The sequence below is a fragment of the Polistes dominula genome, unplaced genomic scaffold (assembly GCF_049000335.1).
Source record: "Polistes dominula isolate Pdom_NZ unplaced genomic scaffold, Pdom_raw_medaka contig_31, whole genome shotgun sequence".
NCBI classification, from domain to species: domain Eukaryota; kingdom Metazoa; phylum Arthropoda; class Insecta; order Hymenoptera; family Vespidae; genus Polistes; species Polistes dominula.
The window spans coordinates 5,311,697-5,334,459 of record NW_028300925.1 but is presented as its reverse complement, the minus strand read 5'-3'; the positions used below and the strand labels follow the sequence as shown (position 1 = coordinate 5,334,459).

General features: G+C 30.5%; 1 protein-coding gene across 5 annotated transcripts in view; it reads left to right on the top strand.

The window, feature by feature from the left end:
* Positions 1 to 22,763, top strand: part of slo (calcium-activated potassium channel slo) — an 85,905-nt gene that overhangs the window by 54,247 nt on the left and 8,895 nt on the right. The window contains exons 12-28 of one of the 5 annotated variants that reach the window (XM_089170929.1): positions 3,007 to 3,162; positions 3,355 to 3,431; positions 4,458 to 4,493; positions 7,239 to 7,307; positions 10,617 to 10,667; positions 14,015 to 14,035; positions 17,069 to 17,131; positions 18,766 to 18,798; positions 18,968 to 19,100; positions 19,203 to 19,262; positions 19,388 to 19,784; positions 20,080 to 20,263; positions 20,514 to 20,609; positions 20,781 to 20,917; positions 21,005 to 21,117; positions 21,271 to 21,432; positions 22,323 to 22,416. In XM_089170929.1, the coding sequence (XP_089027055.1) occupies positions 3,007 to 3,162; positions 3,355 to 3,431; positions 4,458 to 4,493; positions 7,239 to 7,307; positions 10,617 to 10,667; positions 14,015 to 14,035; positions 17,069 to 17,131; positions 18,766 to 18,798; positions 18,968 to 19,100; positions 19,203 to 19,262; positions 19,388 to 19,784; positions 20,080 to 20,263; positions 20,514 to 20,609; positions 20,781 to 20,917; positions 21,005 to 21,117; positions 21,271 to 21,432; positions 22,323 to 22,416 (1,882 nt within the window). The remainder of the gene's footprint in view (positions 1 to 3,006; positions 3,163 to 3,354; positions 3,432 to 4,457; positions 4,494 to 7,238; positions 7,308 to 10,616; positions 10,668 to 14,014; positions 14,036 to 17,068; positions 17,132 to 18,765; positions 18,799 to 18,967; positions 19,101 to 19,202; positions 19,263 to 19,387; positions 19,785 to 20,079; positions 20,264 to 20,513; positions 20,610 to 20,780; positions 20,918 to 21,004; positions 21,118 to 21,270; positions 21,433 to 22,322; positions 22,417 to 22,763) is intronic. The other 4 variants (XM_089170930.1, XM_089170931.1, XM_089170932.1 and 1 more) reach the window with 4 other exon arrangements.

The following is a 22,763-nucleotide window of genomic DNA, read 5'->3' as shown; positions in this document are numbered from 1 at the left end:
CGATTTTACGATTAATTATTATTATTACTGTATTATTCTCTTTCTACTGCTCTCTATCTCTCTCTCTCTTTCTATATATTTTTATCTTTATCTATCTCTCTCTTTCTTTCTCTGTCTGTCTGTCTCTCTCTCTCTCTCTCTCTCTCTATATATATATATATATATATATATATATATATATATATATATATATAAATTAATTAATTATATACCCTTGGACACACAACTTGACAAATTAGTGTGAAACGTTGAAATAATTGTAGCGTTTAAACACAGCACAGATATAAATAAATGAACTAGTCTGTCACTCTTATGTATTATAATTACAATTGTAAGGATATTTCTTTTTTTTATTTCTTTAATTATTTATTTCTACGCTTACTCGTTATATCTAGCATTACATACTTACTTACTTCTATATAATTAATAACATTTTACACATTGAGACGAGTTCGCCTCGCATATACAGTAGCAGTTTCTCTCGAGTTTCTCAAGCGTGATATTAGGAAGTAGTAACGTAGATTAGAAACGCGCCACCCCACCACCATCACTACTAGCAATGGTAGTAGTATTAGTAGTAGTTGTAACTAGTAGCACGAATATCAGCACACCCTTCGTTATATGTTCGCATGACTATTCCATTGTCGTAGTTGTTCGATGTTCCTAATTGTTCCTGTAGTCTGCATACCCCTTACCTCACCACTCACCCCTTCTTCAATTCGCTCGCATGGCGCTTTCGCAAGAATGTCATTTACGTGGCTTACCACCCCCGTTTTTTTGCATGACGAATGCTTTTCTTCACTTTCTCTCTCTTTCTCTATCTCTCTCTATCTTTCTCTTTCTCTCTCTATCTTTCTCTTTCTCTCTCTCTCTTTCTCTCTCTTTATCTCTTTCTTTTTTGTCTCTCTTACTATATTTATCCGAGGACGCATTACAGAGTACTAATTCACATTTTGGTAAAAAAAATGTTCTCCCCCTTTTCTTGTTAGATCATTTACAATGCGTGTTTTAAGACACGAGGATAATATATATATATATATATATATATATATATATATATATATATATATATATATATATATATATACCTTGTTGCATATTTAAAAGTCATAATAAACGACCTTCTCTGTAATGGGCTCTACTTTTCTTTTTCATTTCTTCTATTTCGTTTTTCTTCAAATTTTTCGTTTCTTTTCTTTCTTTTAAATTTATGTAATACGTGTGTATATATTCATAGATTCATTAGTTCATTCATTCATTCATTCATTCATTCATTCGTTAAATCTCATACATACAAAGTATATATATACTTACTCAGATACATGGTTACGTGAGGTATATGTATACTTTGTTGATCTTTCGCACTTTTCGTTCGCACGACTCGCTTTAATTCTTTAACGAGCAATTACGTTTTCTTTTACGGTGACGCGATGTATACAGTACGACGTTACTCTTTCATTCTTTTTTACGATCTCCGAGTTGTTACCTATGCTCGTTTCGGTATAATGGCAAGTCGTAGCGTTTTATGTGAGAAACTAGTACATACATTCATGCATACATACATTCATATATAAATGTGCATACATACGTGACAGAGAAAAGGGTTGACTCGACTTTAATCACGAAGGGATCGAGAGAGTCTAGACCAGTGGTGCGCAAATTATTTATAATTGTCATCGTGTCATTCTTTATTGACTGAAATTTCAACCGAGCTTTACATTTTTTTGCTCGAACGTAAAGATGATATTAATAAAGATATTTCTCAGTTTTTAATTTAAAAAGACAATTCATTCCTTTCAAATGAGATTATTTCTATGCATAAGATTCATGGAGATTTCAAAATTCTTATTTAACATTTTTTTTTGTACATCTCGTATCAGTGAATATAAGAAATAAAAGTATAATATAATAATAATAATAAAATAAAATATAGACTTTAAATGTGATTATTTTGATATCGAAAATTCATTAAGATTTCACGTGTTTATTTTGATGCATAACAATTTATGAAAATTGTCAAAAATTGTCTAAAAATTAAGATTCAAAATTTGTGCTACCACTGACATCTAGACGTAGATTTGTTTTTCGAGAAAATTTGTAATGCAGTAGAAATCTATACGATTTATAAGACTCCCTATCAATAGTCGAGTGATTCCACTCAAAACGTAATTAAAAAAAAGTCTTTCGAATGTAATCGTCGTACGGATATTGAAACTCATTGGAAAAGAAACTCCTTGTTTTCTCCTTCTTTATAATTTATTTTTTTATTTTTGATATTATTACAGAAACACGATGATCCCGATTTCAAAATTTTTGTAAGAAAAATAAAAAAAAATCGATGATACCAAAGAAAGTTTCACTATCCTTTCATTATTACAACGAAATGACAGTAACGATCGATGCTATGCGAGTCATCCTTTTAATTGCTTTTCTCTTTCTTCTTTTTCAGACTTAAGTAGGTATATACACGTATATATACATATACACATGTACATATACATGCATTACATACATAGAAATCGTAAAACTGGGACTCGCTCGCATCGATCGTCTCTCTCTCTCTCTCTCTTTCTTTCTCTATCTTTCTCTCTTACGCTTTTCCGTGTCATTTACGAATCATTTATTTAAAGTCGACGAGTGCATTTTCATTGTGTTTAGTATAAGTGGCACGTAATCTACGAGGTGGCTCTTAAAAAGAATAATTTCCTAGTAGTTTAGTAAAATAAGAGTTTTTTTTCTCTTTTCTTTTTTTTCTTTTAACAAAAAGAAAAATAATATTTTATTTGATTTTCTATCGAACAGCTACCTCGTAGTAAACATCTTTCGCTTTTACCTATAACCTAATCGCATAAATATCATATCGTTCGCAATTAATCGTTCAGTCGATGTTTCGCGATAGATTAGACATTCACATATTAAATATCTTCATAGTTGTTTTGGTTGTAACATGTTTTATTGGATGGAGAACAAATATCTGGACAAATATTACGCGTAAACGTATCATAGGTTGTGCTTCACAAAACTGAAGCTGCTCCTGTTGGCGATTGAGATCAAGGGCGAAGGAGGTGTCGACAGTAAAATTTCGATCAATCCACGTGGTGCCAAAATCGCTGCAAATACTCAGGGATTCTTTATCGCTCAATCCGCGGACGAAGTCAAGCGGTAAGTTTTTAATCAAAATGCATAATGATGGCCTTATTGAAAAAATTCATTTAAATGACGATTCCTTTTTTTTTATCCAAGAAACAAAAGTAAAAGACAAACAATCGATATAGATAAATTAACAAAAAAAATTATTTAAAAAAAAAAATCAATAAATTAATCTTCTCTCTCTTTCTTGTTTTAATTTTTCAGGGCGTGGTTCTATTGCAAAGCATGCCACGATGAAATTAAAGACGAGACACTAATCAAGAAATGCAAGTGCAAAAACTGTAAGTTTTTCCAGTCATTGATCTATTAACTATAATTCAAGAATATACCAATCATACTAAATGCAAGAAAAAAAAGTACTTTCTTGAAATTTTAACAAAGATAACAAAAAAAAAAATAATGAATCCTTATCAAATCTTCTGCCAACTAATTCAATTCGGATCGTTTTTGACAGAGATACCGAGTGCATAACGCGATAATACGATAACGATACGAGTGTCTGTGCACGAGGTAATATATAATAACATTTTAAAGGGTGCATTAAAAAAAAAAAAAATTTAAAAAAAAGAACGTCGAAAGGCAAAAAGCGAGCCTTAAATCGGCCCTATTTTTTCTTCTTTTTACTATTATTATTATTATTATTATTATTATTATTATTATTATTATTATTATTATTATTATTATTATTATTATTATTTTCATCATGATCATTACTATTATTATTCTTATAATTCTTATTATTCTTATTATTATAAGTATTAGTATATTACCATCCTTATATTTAATATTTCTAACGATATAGGATATCAAATGATATTTCTTCTTCCACAAATTATATTTTATTTCTCTCATCGAGAAACTCGCCTGACTCATATATATATATTTATATTTAATTTAGAATTATAGAAATACCTGCTTAGACAAAAGTTGATTTTAAAATCGACTTACAATTCAAATATTGTGTACGATCCGACAAACACTGCGCAATATGCTTTCTTCACCCAACTAATTAATACCCTTATTCTATATTACTAAACTTTCTATCTCTGTCTCTCTCTCTCTCTCTCTTTTTCTCTTGCTCTTTCTTGTGCTTCTCTCTCTCTCTCTCTTTCTCCTTCTCTTTCTCTTTCTTTCTCTCTCTATCTGTCTTTTTCTCTCTAACAATGAACCCTCAAAAAACGAGATATCCATCCCCGTATATTTAGTAATTTATTATGTTTATATTATTAAGCGACGTTTCAGTAATAATTGCGACGATTAACCGAGTGACATAATTATGACCATTTTATTTATCATATATGATTTAGTGGGGCAGCAGCAACGCTCCTGGGGCCGGGACTTAGGTAACGTCTTATACACGCTCGCTTGGTCTGATAATAGACATTCTTTCACCCTATCGTCTAACAATTGTTTCATTTTTTTGTTTTTGTTTTGTTGTTCATTTCGTCGTTATCTTCTTCTTTGACCCTCTTCTCTACCCTTTTATGCCAAAGATTTCTCTATTCTTATTCTCCTATTCTTTTACACTATACTGGCTAAAAGATCGTTATTCTTCTTCTTCTTTTTCTTCTCTGCTGTATCACTATCCTGACTATGCTATATCTTTATCTCTGTATCTATTTGTCTCTATTTTCTACCTGCGTTTTTACAACTTACTGTTTGAAATGTCTATCTGTATATGGCATACTACCTGCAAGTTTCCTGTTTCACTTTCTCTGTCTTCTTCTTGTTACTTCCTTTCCACCCCTGCCTCTATCTCTTTCTCTCTATCTCTCTCTCTCTCTCTCTCTCTCTCTCTCTCTCTCTCTTCTATTACTGTTTTTCTTTATCTTCTGTATCTATATCTATATCTATATCTATCTATCTATTTCTCTCTGTACATTTTCCTGTCTGTGCCCCACGAGAATGCGTATGCTTCTAAATTTCTAACTCAAATTTGCGTGCGTGCGTGCGTGTGCGTATGCGTGTGTGTCTGTGACGATGAACAAGATTTAATACTTAACAATTTAATAATGTAACAAAAAATAAAAGGAGAAAGAAGTATGCAAATCTTCTTTTACAATTTTTTAATTGCTGTTTAAACAAGGACAATGACTGTAACAATGATGACTACAATGACGACGACGACGACGATGACGATGACGAAGAAAGTAATGCAAATAATATTGTTTTACGATAATTATCAAATTTTTTAATTCGTATTTTACTAGTATATACATCGAAAGTTTAACATTTTATCGTTGTGATTCTTCAAGGTTACAAAATTTATTTAAAAAACTAAAATTAAAAAAGAAACATGCGTCGAACGAACACAATGATCGATCGTTCGATTAATTTTTCTGATAAATTATTCTAACATTAATTATTCATTAATTATTCATTATAATAAATTGACTGATATATAACGACACACGTGACACGTGATTTTCTAATAAATTTGTCAGCTGGCCTGGCATGACCACCTGACTATCCCCACTGAGAAAATTAGCCTGCACTATAGTGTGTGCTCTTCTCGTTCGTTCGTTTTTGCATGCATGACTATAGTTCCCAATACGGTTTTCTTTAATGCCTTACTTGGTATGGATTTGGCACTTACTTGGTATTCATACTTTACTACGGTATGATAGCTTCACGTAATGTTACTGTTAACAGTTATATCCTCTGCAACCTACAATCTCTATTTTTTCTCTTCATCACATTTTCTCTCTCTTTCTCTTATCTATCTTTCTCTATTTCGCATTTCTGTTCCTACTGTTTTTTCATTCCTACATCCTAATTTCCATTTCTCTTAACTTTATCCTTCATCTCTTATCTCTCTCTTACTATATTTATTTCTCTCTATCTGTAACTATCTTTCTCTGTCTATCTATTTCTATCTCTTTGTTTCATATTTATCTACCCTAATCTAAATCGAGCGAAATTCGCCAATAAAAAGTCAAATTCGATTTCGTATTGCGCGCGAGATCGAAAAAAAAATGATTATATCTACGATAATACTGTGGTTTATTATAAAATTCTAAAATAATATTACGTCGACATCGTCGATTGTAATCACGCCAATGAAATCTCATCAAAGGATGTGTTTTTAAAAAGAAAGAGGAACGAAAATTGAAATATTCGACTTTCACATGCACGCATTTTCACACACACACACACATCACCACGTACATTTTAAGTACATGTAATAGGATATTTTCGATTCAACGAATGGACAGAAATTCTCACCCTAATCGCTACAATCCTTACTCTTTTATTGATAACAAATCTAAATCGATTAAAAATTGTAATCGGACATATCGTATCGTTGTATTTAATTAACATCGTTAGGTGTAACAATCTGTTTACGAAGATCACACGATTCACATTGAACACTTAAACGTTGTCCTAAACCCTGGGCAATGAGACGATTTTCGTTAAACTATCAGTCAACTAACTCCTAAGGTTTCAGTTAATTATATTATTCCAGGTATCGAAAGACTCGAAGAGAATATGAGAGAACGTCGAAGGTAATCGTCGAACTTGTGATTCCTGTCATTCAGTTTTCAACGTTTAACGATTATCTCTGTTCATATATAGTTTTTCGATTACTTTTTTTTTTATTTGTTATTTTTTTCCAAAAATCTCTTTTTGACAGCGTAATCGTCGAAAAAGTATTCCAACCGTCGTTGTCATAAAATATATCTGATCGTAAATGTTTAAAGTATAAACTTCTCAAAAGCTTTTCTTTTTTATTAAAATTGACTAACTTTTTTCGGTTTTGATCTACTTCTCACTATTTCTCTCTCTCTCTCTTTTTCTCTATCTTTCTTACTTTCTTTTTTCGGTTTAATCTAATTGCAAGTATACTAATTCGAAGCTTTTTAGAAGTTTACTCAGTTCCATTTTTGTTGTATCTTTCTACCTTTAGCGTGTTCTCGTCTTCTCGTACGCACATATCTTTATTAATTTTCGTAAAGATCTAACGATTATCTACTATATGTTTAAATAATATTCTCCTAGATGCACACAGCCTCAATCCCACTTTTTATCTCTATTTCTTGATCTCTATTTACGAACCCGCTCCCGGGTCGATCGCTGAATTTTTCCAGATGTGGGGATGATGATGATGCAGACTGGCATGGTGAAAGGAAACACTGCCTACAGCAGTTACTTAGATGGTACGCCTGTTTCTACCACAACCTCTTTTTTTCCCCCTATTTTCCAATCCTTACAATTATCCTATTTAAAAAATATAATTTGTCAGAATTAAAATAACACAATAATAATAATTATTATAATTATTATATTGATCGACAAATTTCAATCGTCAAAATTATTCTGATAAATTATTTTTTGTTGTTCTTATAAATCACTATACCTTTATTCCTTCACGTTTCTTAACTTTTCTCTCTATGTCTCTCTCTCTCTCTCTCTCTCTCTCTCTTCTTTCTTTCTCTTTCTCTTCGTTTTACCTTCACCAAAGATGGTTGAATTCGCACACAAAGTTTTTATATGTGTCGTTATAAAGAAACAAAAAAAAAAAAGAATGATTTCAGACAAGATGAAGTAAGTAATAATCGTTTACCTCATCTTATCTGTAAGAAGTTGTTCCGTTACTTCGTTACTTGAGATACGTATCAATTCGTAATGTATGAATTATTCGCCTTTTGCAAGTGCTATTAGTATAGCAAATGTCTCGAGTATCTTCGAAGCATCCTATAATCGCTATTGTTTTTCTCTTTTTTTCATTTTAATCAAATTTAAAACGTTTTAGATTAATTAAAACGAGTCGGTTAAATGACGCGTGGGAGACGATTTAAAAAATAAAAAACGTTCGCTTATTTTAGAGATTTATCTGCAACAAAATAAAAATAGTAAAAAAAAAAGCGCAAATTATTTCATGCTAAAGCACGTTATTACTTCGAACGTCTTGATGATTCTTCTATTTTACTCTATCTTTCTCTATTTCTTTCTCTCTCTCTGTGTTTACACATATTCTTAGTGCCTGTGACGTATCACTGATCGACGAAAAGTTATTGCCCGTTTTTTTTTTTAGTTTTACTATTTAGTTAATACGTTTTGTTATATTATTATTTTGATTTATTTTCTTTTTGAATTTGTTTTGTTTTCTCACAATTTACAGGCTTGCTATTAATTGTTGTAATTAATCGTCGCTTCGGTGTGCTTTCGCCGAATTAATTCGATCGGCTGGATTTCACTCTTTAATCGTTCAATTTAAAACTATAACAATAAGTTAACACGAATATTATTTGATAATAACACTCACGCTAATTGTTGTGCGTTCTATAAAATTTCCTTCTTTATATATTACTTTTTTCATTTATTCCCCATTTTTTCCCAGCCGACCTTTGCCGCAGCTTTTGTCCACGCCGATTCGACAAGAAATTGAAAAGCATCGAATACTCGAATCGGCGTTCATTCTAATGTTCATGCATTTTTAAGCATTTTTATTCTAACTCTAATCGTTTATATTATAATGTTCTTCTATCAACAGAATAATAGTATATTTATACTTTATAAAATGTTATATGTATTTACGTAAATCGCAATAACAGCGTATTAATTGTTAATAGACTTTAGCAAATCAGCTCTGACTAAGGTGTTGCCAATATACCGATCGTTCTAGTTGTAACAAGCGAGTCATAAAATCTATCGATTATCCATCCCACTCTTTTCTCTCTCTCCCTCTCTCTCTCTCTCTCTCTCTCTCTCTCTTTATCTATATAAACTTTGATAGGACCCTCATAACGTCTTATTTACCAGCGCGATGTGTGTACGAGCAACCATTTAACAAATTATGGTGGTTAAATGCGATCTTATCCTTATAGTTCCCAAGTGTACCCTATGTAATACGTATAGGTATTATGTACGTATGGACGTATGTATGTACTTATGTATGAACGTATGTATGTATGTATGTATGTATGTATGTAAAATTAGAAGCATCCATTAACCTTGACTTGAGACACGTTCATAAAACTCTGACACACAAAGGCCTTTGGATGACGATCTCTCATCGTCGTGTAACTCTGTAACCCATTTTTCTTCTTCTTCTTGTTCTTCTTCTTCTTTTTCTTCCTCTTTTTCTTCTTTATTTTCTTGTTCTTTTTCTTCTTATTATTACTATTATAATTTTCTTCTCTAGCAAGAATAATCTTATGATCCTTATTAAAGATGAAAAAAAAAAATAAAAGACGAGATTTTTCGAAATACATTATCGATGCCCAGGGTTTATCAAACACACCCACTTTTTGAAAAAATATCTAATACTACCTTTTTTTCCTTCAATACGAAGCATTCTCAATATATCAGCTATAATATAAAGTAGTACATATAAATATACTTATATATTATTTATAATACATGAACATCGACACATATTTAATCGTATATCAGCATCAACATTAAAAATCATTAAACGATTATGACAAAAACAATAATAAATCATAACATCGTCACACCGTTTTAATCTCTGGTGGTCTTTTCAATCGTAACTGACAAGCATTGATGAAGGTTCCTTAAGTGGTCGACTCTCAGGTGTCTACTTAGTCCGTACTACTTCTTTGACTCGAGATTCAAACGAGAAGAGTTTGTATACCCTTCGAGAGCTCTTTACCAACTCGCGATTCGTAAAGAATACAAGTCACTTTTAAGAAAGTTAGCAACGATTATAATATTTCTTTTTTTTTTTAATTATTAATCCATACTTTGAGTAGGGAAGAATTCAGTTGGCTCGTTATGCCTGTGTTATTTGTGTCAAACAACCCTCTACCCCCTGCACCCTGCCCCTTTTAACCTGATCCAACAATTTCCTCAATTTTTGCGTAACTTCGTTTTACGTGGTCTGAATATCTCACCAAACTAGAAAGGGCCATTTTATCCGTTGAGAGAGCAAGCGATTTAAATGTCTACGATTTATAATTAATATTTGTACGTACAACAGAAATCATCACCCAAGTTCCACCAATTTTCGTAGAAATTAATTGTGCACATGAATTTTTAAATGAAATGCCAAATGTTCTTTGTTCGCATATCTCTGACGGTATAATAAGAGTGTCTCTATAAGAGAACAACAAAATGAATTAATTTTTGAATTTAGATGACAATGAGTAAGACGATATATATATATCGATATATTGTTTAATTTACGTCGAACGTCTTCACGTGAAAGAAATCTAATCGATCGTACTTCTTTCAATTAATCTCGAAGAAATGATTATTTGATATTATTCGATATTGAAATGTTATTATCGAGAATTAATTTACAATTAGTACGAAAGATTTAGATTTTTATTCCGTCGTATGTTTTCTTTTTTTTTTCTTCTTTTTTTTCAATTTATACCGACAGCGAAACACGTCGATCTTTAGACCCTCGGATTTCCCTTCACGCATTGTAAACCTCGTATATAGGTTGACATTATTTTGGTGTGACAACTAACAGCTCTGGTTCTCCTCCCTCCGGGCAGTGGCCACATTCCGGAAAGGCGTGCGAGCTGTTCAAATGGTCGGAAGAGCAAGTATGTATCCCCCAATATAGATTGTCTCTCTCATTCTCTCTCTCATTCTCTATCTATCTATCTATCTATTTTTCTTTCTCTCTTCCTTTCTCTCTATCATCTATAATTTCATTTATCTACAGATACCTACACATATGTATAACCGATCGATTATTTCTATATATACATACAGATAGCAACGTGACGGGAATATATATGTAACGGTGATTCGTGGACTCGTTTAAATTAACGAAAATTAACTTTAATTAACGAGAATTAACTTTTTGCACTGTGAAATCATCCCTCTTAAAATATTTGTCCATTTTTCTTTAAAATTCTCTCGAGTCATTTCTAACTGTTAACACTTCGTTTAACTAATATTAACTATAATTGGTATAAAAAAAGTTTTATTAACAAATTAACCCATCAATTTATACGCATATTTGTGCGAATTTAATGCGTGATATCAAAGTTGCAGATAATTCAGTGAGAATTGAAACAAATTACAAAACAAAAGAGTTCATTTAAAATGAAAAGAAAATCTAAATAATTCACTAATCACCGGTACTTTATATTAACAATAGATTTCAATCAAATAGATTTATACTATTTGAATCGAAAGATACATTCTTTTTTTCAATATAAAAATTATTTCTATCTCTCTATCTCTCTCTCTCTTTCTCTCTTTCTTTATCTATCTTTTCATATCCTTCGATTCGAATGGTAATTTTTAGAAAACAGTCACACAAACGTAGTATAACGATCGTTGTCATTCGAATACAAATTTCGATCGATAATTTCACTAAAGACAGGCTAGTTTTATCGTAGGCGTTAACGAAATGAGGGAAAAATACGAAATGGTGGAACGAGTAAACAACCAACTCAACTTGACCTTTCCATTATGGAGATTAATTCGTTCGTTAAGGCTTACGTCTCGCAAGTGATATCTCTTCTCTTTTTTTCTGTCCCTATCTCTCTCTTTCTCTCTCTTTTTTCTTTCTTTCTCTTTCTCTCTCTCATACTCACTCTCTTCATCGTTTCTAATTTGTAAGCGACGAAACGGTCAACGAAGGAATAAGATGCAAACATTTAATCAACACGAGAAACGATTAGCACAACGAAGTGAAACGAGCTTGCAAAGAATTAGATTCAAAAAAATGAAATAAATTAGAATTAATAGAAACAGAGAAGAAGTTTCGAGCAAAGTTCAAATTAATTATTATCCTTGTGTTTGTTCCTTCGTTTTGCTAATTTATTCATATTCTATCTCTATTTTAATATAATCTTTCAGTATGGCAACGATATGACAGAACCAAGTGTAGAATACAGTTTAGTGTTTTTTTGAGCCCTGTATTGATGTAATGCTATATTTTCCTTTTTTTTTTGCTATCGAAATGATTACTATTATTATTAATATTATTATTATACATCGATGTGTACTTTTTTTCATATGAATGTAGTTTTTATATATATATATTATAATGGTTTGTAAATGTTTCAAGATGGTTAATTGTTGTAAAAGTGGATCATGAAATTTCATCGGTATATATTTATTATACATACATAGATTTATGTATTATATACGTATATACAAAACACGTGTTCGGATTTAATATAAATCATTCGTTTATTAGATTCGCGTTGGATCGATTTAATGTTTATGACTATAATTATTATTATTATTATTATTATTATTATTATTATTATTATTATTATTATTATTATTATTATTCGACGTGTGTTTAGAACATATATTATATATCTATAAATATATATTTAGACCAGTTAGTTGTTTATTCGTATCTACTTTTTGTTAGTTCTTTTGTATATCTATCTTTTTATCTTTGTCTAAATCTAGTTATCTATCATCTATTTATCTCTTAATCAATCTTTTTCTCTCTTATTCCTTAAAACAATGACAACGACCGTTAACAAAGTCCCAAAGTAATTATTTTCTTTTATTTATTATTTTTTTCTTTTAATTATTTCTTTTAGCATTTAATCGTTTTTAATTAATCAATATAATCATTAACTCTCTTAAAAGAACTCGAGATTGAATTGTACGTGAATTGCTTTCGACATTTTACAGAACGCTCTTCAAATGAAAAAGAAAAAAAATTATTTCTTAATTGTTTTTTTTCTTTTCATTCACTTTTAGATCTTTGTCGTATGTGTTAACATTGATTGTGTTTTTACATGTGTGTTAAATTCTCTCTCTATATATATATTCGCTGCATTATATAATATAATATACTATACTATACTCTATAACATATTATAATACTTATCATAGTCACGTAGTAATCTTTTGGAATTGTCTATTATCCTAAACTTTGGTGTACATATATAATTATTTATACTCAATGGAATATCTTTTTAAACGAATCTATAGAAATGTACAGTTAGTTTGAAGATGTTTTACGCGATATTTTTCACACGAGAGTTCTGTAAGAGTATAAATATAATATTACAAATTTATCATAATCAACCATAATCGATTAGTCTTTAAAAACTCCTTAACATTGGTATACAATCAAAAATTATAATATTCGCAAGAAAATGAAACAAAAAAAAAGAATAAAAAATTGGATATCACCGACAACTTTAATGTTTGAAAGGGAAAGGAACCAAACCAAAAATAACAGGATTCGACAATTTTAAATAAAAAGAAAGGAAAATTACAAATAAATATGAAAAGATACAAAAGGAAGTGAAGGGGGGCAGGGGATAAAAACGCTAGAGAAATTTGAAAGTAAAGCTTTCTTATCTCATTGTCAGGGTCGTGTTAAATCCATTCGAAAGCAGGGAAATACGTGTTTTACATTGAATACATACCTAGGATATATCCGATACGAGTGTTCCCTTGTACTAGGTGTGTAAACATACGTGATCTATCTGCACGTCTGATCACACAAAGTACTCGCAGAAACGGACTCATACATACACGTATTATTCATACGTGTACCATCCATCGTTTTCACAATATGCATTCCCTTGTAGGAGTCCACCTCACCTGTTAGCATTTAATATAAAAACGTTCGTAAAATCGTTCAAAACAAAACAAAAACAAAAAGATTTCAAAATTTGTATCTTTATTTAATATAATATAGTAATTAATCATTTATGTTGTTTCGATTTGATTTTACGAACTTTGTACTCTCATGATCATCATCATTAAATGAAAACGTAATACATACATAAATACACATGCATATTTTTACAAGTAACACAATCACAAATAATAACTCTATACTAGAAAACAATAATAAGAATATGTAAAAAGAAAATAGTGATCATTAATCTAACTAACTCTTCGCATCTGTATCTGTTCGAAAACTCTCTTCTCGTCCTCCAATCTACCCGCATAGGTGAAGACTACTCGTACCCAAGTAAGTCAAATTGTCTCAGCGGGAGTATATTTAATATTTAAATATATAGTGAGCCACATGGGAGTATTCGTACTAAATCTGTCAACTGAAAATAATCAATATTTTCTTGTAATGAAATATTTCAAAATTTGTATATACACATAAACTTTATATTAAAATTACGAAACTTTTTAATTCATATGAAATTTTATTGTAATAAAAGCATTTGATTATAAAATAAATAAAATTGTATATTACTGATAAGAAAATTAGCTCAATCATCTGAACCAAGCATACTACTTACAAAAATAATTATTGTACTTTTATTACATTTTATGCAGATGGAAATACTCTTGTTAGATCAATTTAAATTCATTTAAATAAAATTATATTTTTATAATAATAAAATATTCCCTATAATAAAATTTATATCAATTTAAAAGTTAAATAATCGTAAAATAGAATTTTTGTGTATAAATATTTTGAATCTTTGCATTACAAGCAAATATCAATTATTTCAAATTGACAGTGAAAGCGGGTACGAATACTTCTATGATTTCACTTTATATATTCATACTTATATATACATATATATATATATATATATATTTATCCATACACATATATAGATATCATAAATATATATAACATAATCACAGAACTCGATCGTGCCAGTGTACAATGAGAAAGATTACGATATAACTAACGCAGCACAATTGATTTAGAGAAGTAGGCTAAAACAAGGCTAATCACGAAATAACATTGAGCAATGCTGTTATCATATTGCTAAATCTAAATTAAGTTCCACGTTTCTCACGTTTATTAGAAAATATCTTATCGTCATAAATAAAATCATTAAACAAATATAACATTTCCAAATTACAATTTAAATAAAATATTTAATTTCAAAGAATAATAACAAACAAATAAAATACATTAGGAAATATCATTTGAATATTATAAACGTGTACGATTTGGAACTTTCACGCGCGCAATACTTGGCACACCGCTAATATCAAAAAATATTACCAATAACTCAACAAACGTAGTCCTACATACGTAGGAACGATTATGGAAAAAAGAAATAACAAAAAAAAAATAAAATAAAATAAAATTACGACCAAGAAATAAATATACACGTACTTACATAAATTAAAAAAAAAAAAAAAAAGAAATGGAAAATTAACATGAAGAAAAATAACGAAGAATTAACGAGCAAGTTGAGAAAATCAAAACAAAACAAAAAGAAAAAAGAAGAAAAAGAAATAAAAATGGAAAAAAAAAATAAAGAAAAAGAAGAGACAATAATTATAATTCGTCACTCGACTTCGACGACGAGAGTTTCGCAGAGTAACCAACCCCCGACGGCTAAAACGACTCTTCTTTTTTTCCTTTGATTCCGCTTCTCACACGATACAAACTGTCTCTCTGTCCGTCTGTCCGTCCTTCCAAATACCTCTTTTTCTCTTTCTCTCTCTGTCTGTCTGTCTATCTATCTTTCTTTTTCTCTCTATTTCTCTCACTCTTTCTCTCTCTTCATGTGTGTGTGTGCGTATACTTTTCAAGCACTCTTTTCAAAGATTTTATCAACCCCCATCTTGCCTCCCCCTTCTTTCTCTCTCTCTCTCTTTTTATTCTCTCTGTTTCTTTAACATACACACAGAGCTTTTGCTCGAATGTCTACTTTTCTGCACGTCAATTCCTTCCTTGGGTGCATAAAAAAAGGTCTTGCACTTAATAACGCGAACTTGTGCACTGTGATGACAAGGAAGAGGAGAAGATGAAAGTGGAAGAGGAGGAAAAAGAAAAAAAAATGTAATAAAAACCAGGAAAAAGATTTAAAAAAATAAACTAATAAAATGTGTTAAAAAAAAAATCAACATAATCCTTCGATGCATGCTCGTCGAAGGTATTAATTAATTAAATAAAAACATAAATAAATAAAGTAATAGTCACGAAAACACTTGTTTTTTTTTTTGTACTATTTTTCTCGATCATTTTATATGAGAAAAAAATATATTAAAAAAAAAAAACATTAAAAAAATTAATCAGAAGAAACGAAAAGAAAGTTTGAAATAATGAAAATAAAAATCAAATAATAATAAAAATTCAAATTAATCGTGGAACATCTTCGTTGTCAACTATTAGAAAAGTGAAATTTTATTTCGCATGCGAGCATAAATGCAAATATAATTGACGGTATTACAGCTTGCCAGCCAATGCATGATAGAAGCGATAAGTATCAAAATGCACAGTGCACAGCTTGTGAGCGTATTTAAGAAATATGTTGGTATAACATGGACGATTTCAATCTGTCTAATTTTCTTCTCTCTTTCCGTCCCTATTTTTTTTATAACTTTCCCTTTGCCTATCTATCTGTCTATCTATCTATCTGTCTATCAATCTATCCATCCGCCTGTCTGTCTCTCTCTCTTTCTCTCTCTTTTTCGTTAATTAATTCCACTATGCATCTTCACAAATCTTTGCATAATTAATACAATAGAACCTTTGTATTTGCAATTACGAAAAGAAACCAATGATATGAATTTTTCTTGTTCGTCCTTGTTCATGCGAACTGTTTTTGGCAATGTAGTTAACCTAAGTTATGATTACCTATATTTATGTATGTTCGTGTTCGTAAAATAATATATATTAGCACAGAAATTAATAATAGTAATAAAGTAATAGTAGTAGTAGTAATAGTAGTAGAAATAGTACTAAAAGTGACGTAGAAATTAGTAGCAACTTCGATTGAAAACTCACTTAAATGTCGTATCAAATAAAATAACATTTTAATCGATTTGAAATCAGTATAACCATATATATATATATATATATATATATATATATATATATATATATATATATATGCAATTGTATGTATGTATATATGTGTTTTCAATTAAATGGTACGAAGGGTGAGTTTTCGAGCGAAATGGAAGAAAGTTTGCAAGCATAGTTACCAATGTATTTAGCGATTAGTTCTCTAGAGTAGCGAGTTTAGGCGTTAGTTAATTAGTTAGCGTAGCTAACATGTGTAGTGGTTTGTTGCAGACGACCACCATCCTCCCCCCACATTCACTCCGCCAGAACTGCCCAAGATGGTTCACCTGAGAGGTACAGTTACACCTCAATCAAATCCATGCTACAGTCTCGCAAACTGCCTTTCCGAACGTCAACGAGCGCGATAACAAAAAAGAATATTACATTTAAATAATTAATAACGGAGAAGCATGATGTCGAATAAAAAAATGTCTATTTCTTTCTCTCTCTTTTTCTCTCTTTCTATCTATCTCTTTCTATCTGTCTTTATCTACCTAACTAACTAAATTTTCTCTTTCTCCGAAAAGAAAAAAAAATTAATTAATTAACATAAGAAACGTATACGAGAATATCGCTTTTTCGTTATTTTTCATTGCTCTGCCTACAAATAATAATTAATTTGACGATATCGTAACAATAATGTGTGCGGCTTCTTGCAAAATCAAATATCTTCAATCGAACGTACAACGTTACGTAATTGTGCTTAAGAGCTTCCTTAAAGTATGATATTCTTAATTTTTTTTTTTTTTGAATATTTTTTTTTATATTTTTGTTACTCATATTATCCGAGACTTTTTCAAATAAACAACAGAATATATTCATTACTGGTGAAATCAATCTCCATCGATACACGAACCGACTAACACTGGAGTATACAAGATTTTAGTTAGGAATTTTTTATTTCTATCTTAAGTTTTTTTTGTTTGTTTTAATTTTTTGTTTTATTCCCTTTTTTTTTAAATTTCTTTTGTAATATTTTTAATGCATGGAAGCGCTTCGTGTCGTAGACTCGTCGTGTATTACTTCTTCATTATTTCCACTTTAAGCTATCGACGAATGCATTTGTTTAAAATTATTAAAGATTTACTTACTTATACATACATACTATAAACTTACGTATATTATTATTATTATTATTATTATTATTATTATCATTATTATTATTTATTTATTTATTTATTTAGTATTGTTATTATATATTCGCATATATTTCATGTATGTGCGCTTCTTTTATTCTTATCGCAATACGCTCGAAATTATTAAACATTCGATGTTTTTATATTGAAAGGACGTGCATACACGTCTAACTTTATTAATCGCTCGCTGCGATAGAGAAACGTGCGTCTTCTCGTAAAAAATATAATGTTGAAATTATTTGTAAAAAGCTTTAAAAAAGAAGAATAAAATAAGTAAATAAATAAAATAAATAAATTAGAAGAAGACGTACGTGTAATTACAACGCTGCTTCATAAATATTGAAATACTTAAATGTCAGGCTTCGAGCATTGGCCGTACTATTTATTTTTGTTGGTTTTTCTGGCACGTTCTAACAACTATATATGTATATTATATATATTATAAATTACATGTCTCTAGGCTGAGGTATGCGCGCCTGTAAGCATGGGGCTCTGTAGGATTTTTATCCATGAAAGTAATATGCGCAATAAAAACGGGAGGGGTGTTAGATCGCGAACAATGTGATAATCGTGTAATTATAATGGCTCATTAATGCTGGGGATTTGTAAAAATAAATAAAAATGTACACACACATAAAAAAAAATCGAAATAGAAATAAAATTATAAATTTTGCGAATATAAAAATTATGTTATATTTATTTATACGTCACACCGGCATTAATGCGGCCAATCATCGTTCAATCTTAGATCATTGATCGTGAAAATAATTAATAGTATTTTATATATTTTAGGTGAGATTAATCGTGAACGAGAAGATCCTAACGGTGAGTGTTCATTTTTGTTTTAATTATATCAAACTCTCTCTCCATGTCTCTTTGTCTTTCTTGAAATATGTGATCAATTTCAGATACATGGAATACGATTCTCAATTTTGATCGTTTAGATATATATATATGTATTTAACATAAATGCTTAACGTTTTATTTATTGTAGCTATGAGGAATCATCGAAATTCTGTCGGAATGACTATGATGAATTCGACGAAGCAAGTGAACAAAGTGAAACCGAATGTCAATCGAGCTACGAATGATAGTTTGTCGAGTCCCAATCAGCCTTATAATCAGAGGTATTTACTTACATTAAAGTCTCCTTTTTTTATAAAAAAGAAAAGACACATCTTTTTTATCTTTAATAATAATAATAATAATATCGTTTTATTAATTTTCAGATCACAAGAAGAATCCGCGTACGCTGGCTACCATCTTGCCTACGAAGTGAAAAAACTTATGTACGAGATACTATAGATAAAATTAATTAATAAAAACAAAAGGAAACAATATTGATTAAAAAACAACAAAATTGATATCAACTTGTTATAATTCTGGTTGTTTTTTGTTTGTTTTAATTTTTCAGGCCAACGAGTAGAGCCTCGGGTGGTACTAACGTAAACAACAACGGTGGTCTTCAAGTTGGTATCGCCGACGATCAGGCAAAAGATTTCGACTTTGAGAAGACCGAAATGAAATACGACTCAACGGGCATGTTCCATTGGAGTCCATCCCGTAACCTCGAAGACTGCATATTAGATCGTAATCAGGCGGCTATGACAGTTCTAAATGGACACGTCGTTGTCTGCCTGTTTGCCGATCCCGACTCGCCTCTTATCGGGTTGAGAAACCTTGTTATGCCATTACGAGCTTCCAATTTCCATTACCACGAGCTTAAACACGTAGTGATAGTTGGGTCTGTGGACTACATCCGCCGCGAATGGAAAATGTTACAGAACCTACCAAAAATATCGGTGTTGAATGTAAGTGTCGATATAAAGAAAAATTTGAATAGCTAATGAGATTCCGATGCTACGTAGATTTAATTGATTCAAAAATGCACGTCGTGCATAAAAAGAAAAAGCAATACAAAAAATCAGTAATTACAATATTTTCTTTTTCAATTCAACATATAAATATATCCAGTTACTGTATTGTTTTAAAAAATGTATCATCTTTTTCAATTTGATTATGCGACTTTTGGATCATCTTGTATTAAATATCCACTCTATGAATATTATAATAATAATTAGGTACTGATAATACTTTGATTTGTAGGGTTCACCGTTGAGCAGAGCTGATTTGCGCGCAGTAAACGTGAATCTATGCGACATGTGTTGCATCCTGTCGGCAAAAGTGCCTAGCAACGATGACCCCACCCTCGCCGACAAGGAAGCCATCCTCGCATCCCTTAATATAAAGGCCATGACGTTCGACGATACGATCGGCGTGTTAAGTCAAGGTAAGCTGTTCGAGCTTAGAATTCTACCTACGCTTTAGACATTATCTCGTTAACACGTTGAGCTACATCGATACTCATCGAATGTTTTATTTTAGAAAATTCTTTATCAAATTGATTTAGGTCGTGACGACGTGTTAATTACGATAATATACGATATTTATACGTGTATACTTGAACACAAGTTTCTCGTTTGTATATTCTTGTTTGTATGTTTTCAATGATATCATTAAACCATGAGTGAAAATTCCAGCAAATAATGAGCAAGGTAATTTGACCACAGTTGGCAGCCCGATTGTTCTACAGCGACGAGGATCCGTTTACGGGGCAAACGTGCCAATGATCACAGGTATGAATGCATACAAGTAATAATAAAATAATTACAATTAAATTATAAAATAATTGACATCTTTTCAGTATGCCAGAACTCAAAATAAAAAAAGAAAAAGTATAAATTCTAAACCATCGAATTAAATTATTATCACTTACAGTAATATAACGAAACATCTGATATTTATAGAACTCGTAAACGACAGCAACGTACAGTTCCTTGATCAGGATGATGACGATGACCCAGACACGGAACTCTACCTCACACAACCGTTCGCTTGCGGTACCGCTTTCGCTGTGAGCGTATTGGATTCGCTCATGTCGACGGTAAATCAATAAATTGAATCATTTTAATCAATACTAATAATCCTAAATATTATTTCAAATAACATTCTTTTGTAAATATAATTATAGACGTACTTCAATCAAAACGCGCTTACTCTGATACGTTCTTTGATAACCGGTGGAGCAACGCCCGAATTGGAATTAATTTTGGCAGAAGGTGCCGGTTTGAGAGGGGGTTACAGGTGAACAATTATTTATGATCAACAACATCTACGTATGAATCAGAATCTTATTCTTGTATCATTATATTATTATATCCAATCAAATTTGATTCAAATTGCGCAATAATTTATAGATAATACTAATGATAATATTTGTTGAATTTGACTTTATAGCACCGCGGACAGTTTAGCCAATAGAGATCGATGTAGAGTCGGTCAAATCGCATTGTACGATGGGCCATTAGCTCAGTACGGCGAAGGAGGCAAGTACGGTGACCTCTTTGTCGCAGCATTAAAATCGTATGGAATGCTGTGCATTGGTCTGTACAGGTACAGGTACCGGAATTTTTTCCCTCTCTCGATGGTATTTATTGGATAATCTATGCATTCTGGCTTACAATGATCTTTCTGATTGCTGCCATATTATATATATACATATATATTATTATATATCGCTACCAAAGTCTATGACATTTTTATCGTATATCATTCTTGTAATAATTACTTCCGTGATTCTTTCATTTTCTGTCGCACAGTTTTGTATTTTCCGTTTTTACGTCACGAGAAAAAAAAAACGATGATCGTGAGTTTTTTCATCCAAAAAATACCTATCATTTTTTATTGTCATCTATTTGTTTAGCGTTTAGTTTAATGTCGCAAAATAACCGAAACAGCTTTGTTAGTTTAGTTGTTTATTCCTTATTTTAGTTTTAGTTTTAGTTTTAGTTTTAGTTCGATTATATTTCTTTTCTTTTTTTTCTTTTTTAATGATTTCTATTACTTCTTTCTTCAAGATTTCGATTTTATTTCTTCGAAATATGATTTATTAACATACGCTTAACAAATTAAGCTTTCTAGCTTATTAAATATACACGCTTTAATCTAATCCCAAAAAGATTCTTAGCTAATAACAAATTAACTTAGAATAGTTAGCTTATTTTAATTTTTAATTCTATCATTTTATTTCAATTTATCTCAATTCGATTTATAAGATAGATTTACTAACTTTTACAAGTAAATAGATTTTTATCAATTTAACGTAAATTTAATTAACAATTTGTTTTAATAAATTTGTCGTAGCATATAATACAAAATATTTGATAAAACATTTCGTGAAGTTCATTGTGTTTAGCTTAGCTTACGTGTGAGTGCGTGTTTATGTGTGTATGAAATAGGAATATATGAGTACAAGAACAGTGAAATTTACAAATTAACATATCTTGTAGGTTTCGAGATACAAGTTCGTCGTGCGATGCTTCGTCGAAAAGATACGTCATTACAAATCCACCGGATGATTTCACACTCTTACCTACAGATCAGGTATATTTTCAACATAATTCATTAAATAATAATTTATAAAGTTTGTTAAAGAATTTTTTAATAAATAAATAAAAATAATTTCGAGTATCTTGAACATAAAATTTAAAGTAGGACTCATGCTACCCATACGTCACGGAACGTATTCTAAATCTTTCTCATATTTATGTGTATCTTTTTAATAATTGAATGGATGTCTAAAGGAAAGGCCTATGATGCATTAACAATGATTTCACTTATCGTAATATTTGCTGACACTTTTGTTAAGTTTGCCCGTAAGCCCTTCTTTGAAACATCTATCCAATTATTGAAATAATCATTTGTAATATTGGGTTTAAATGATGAGATAT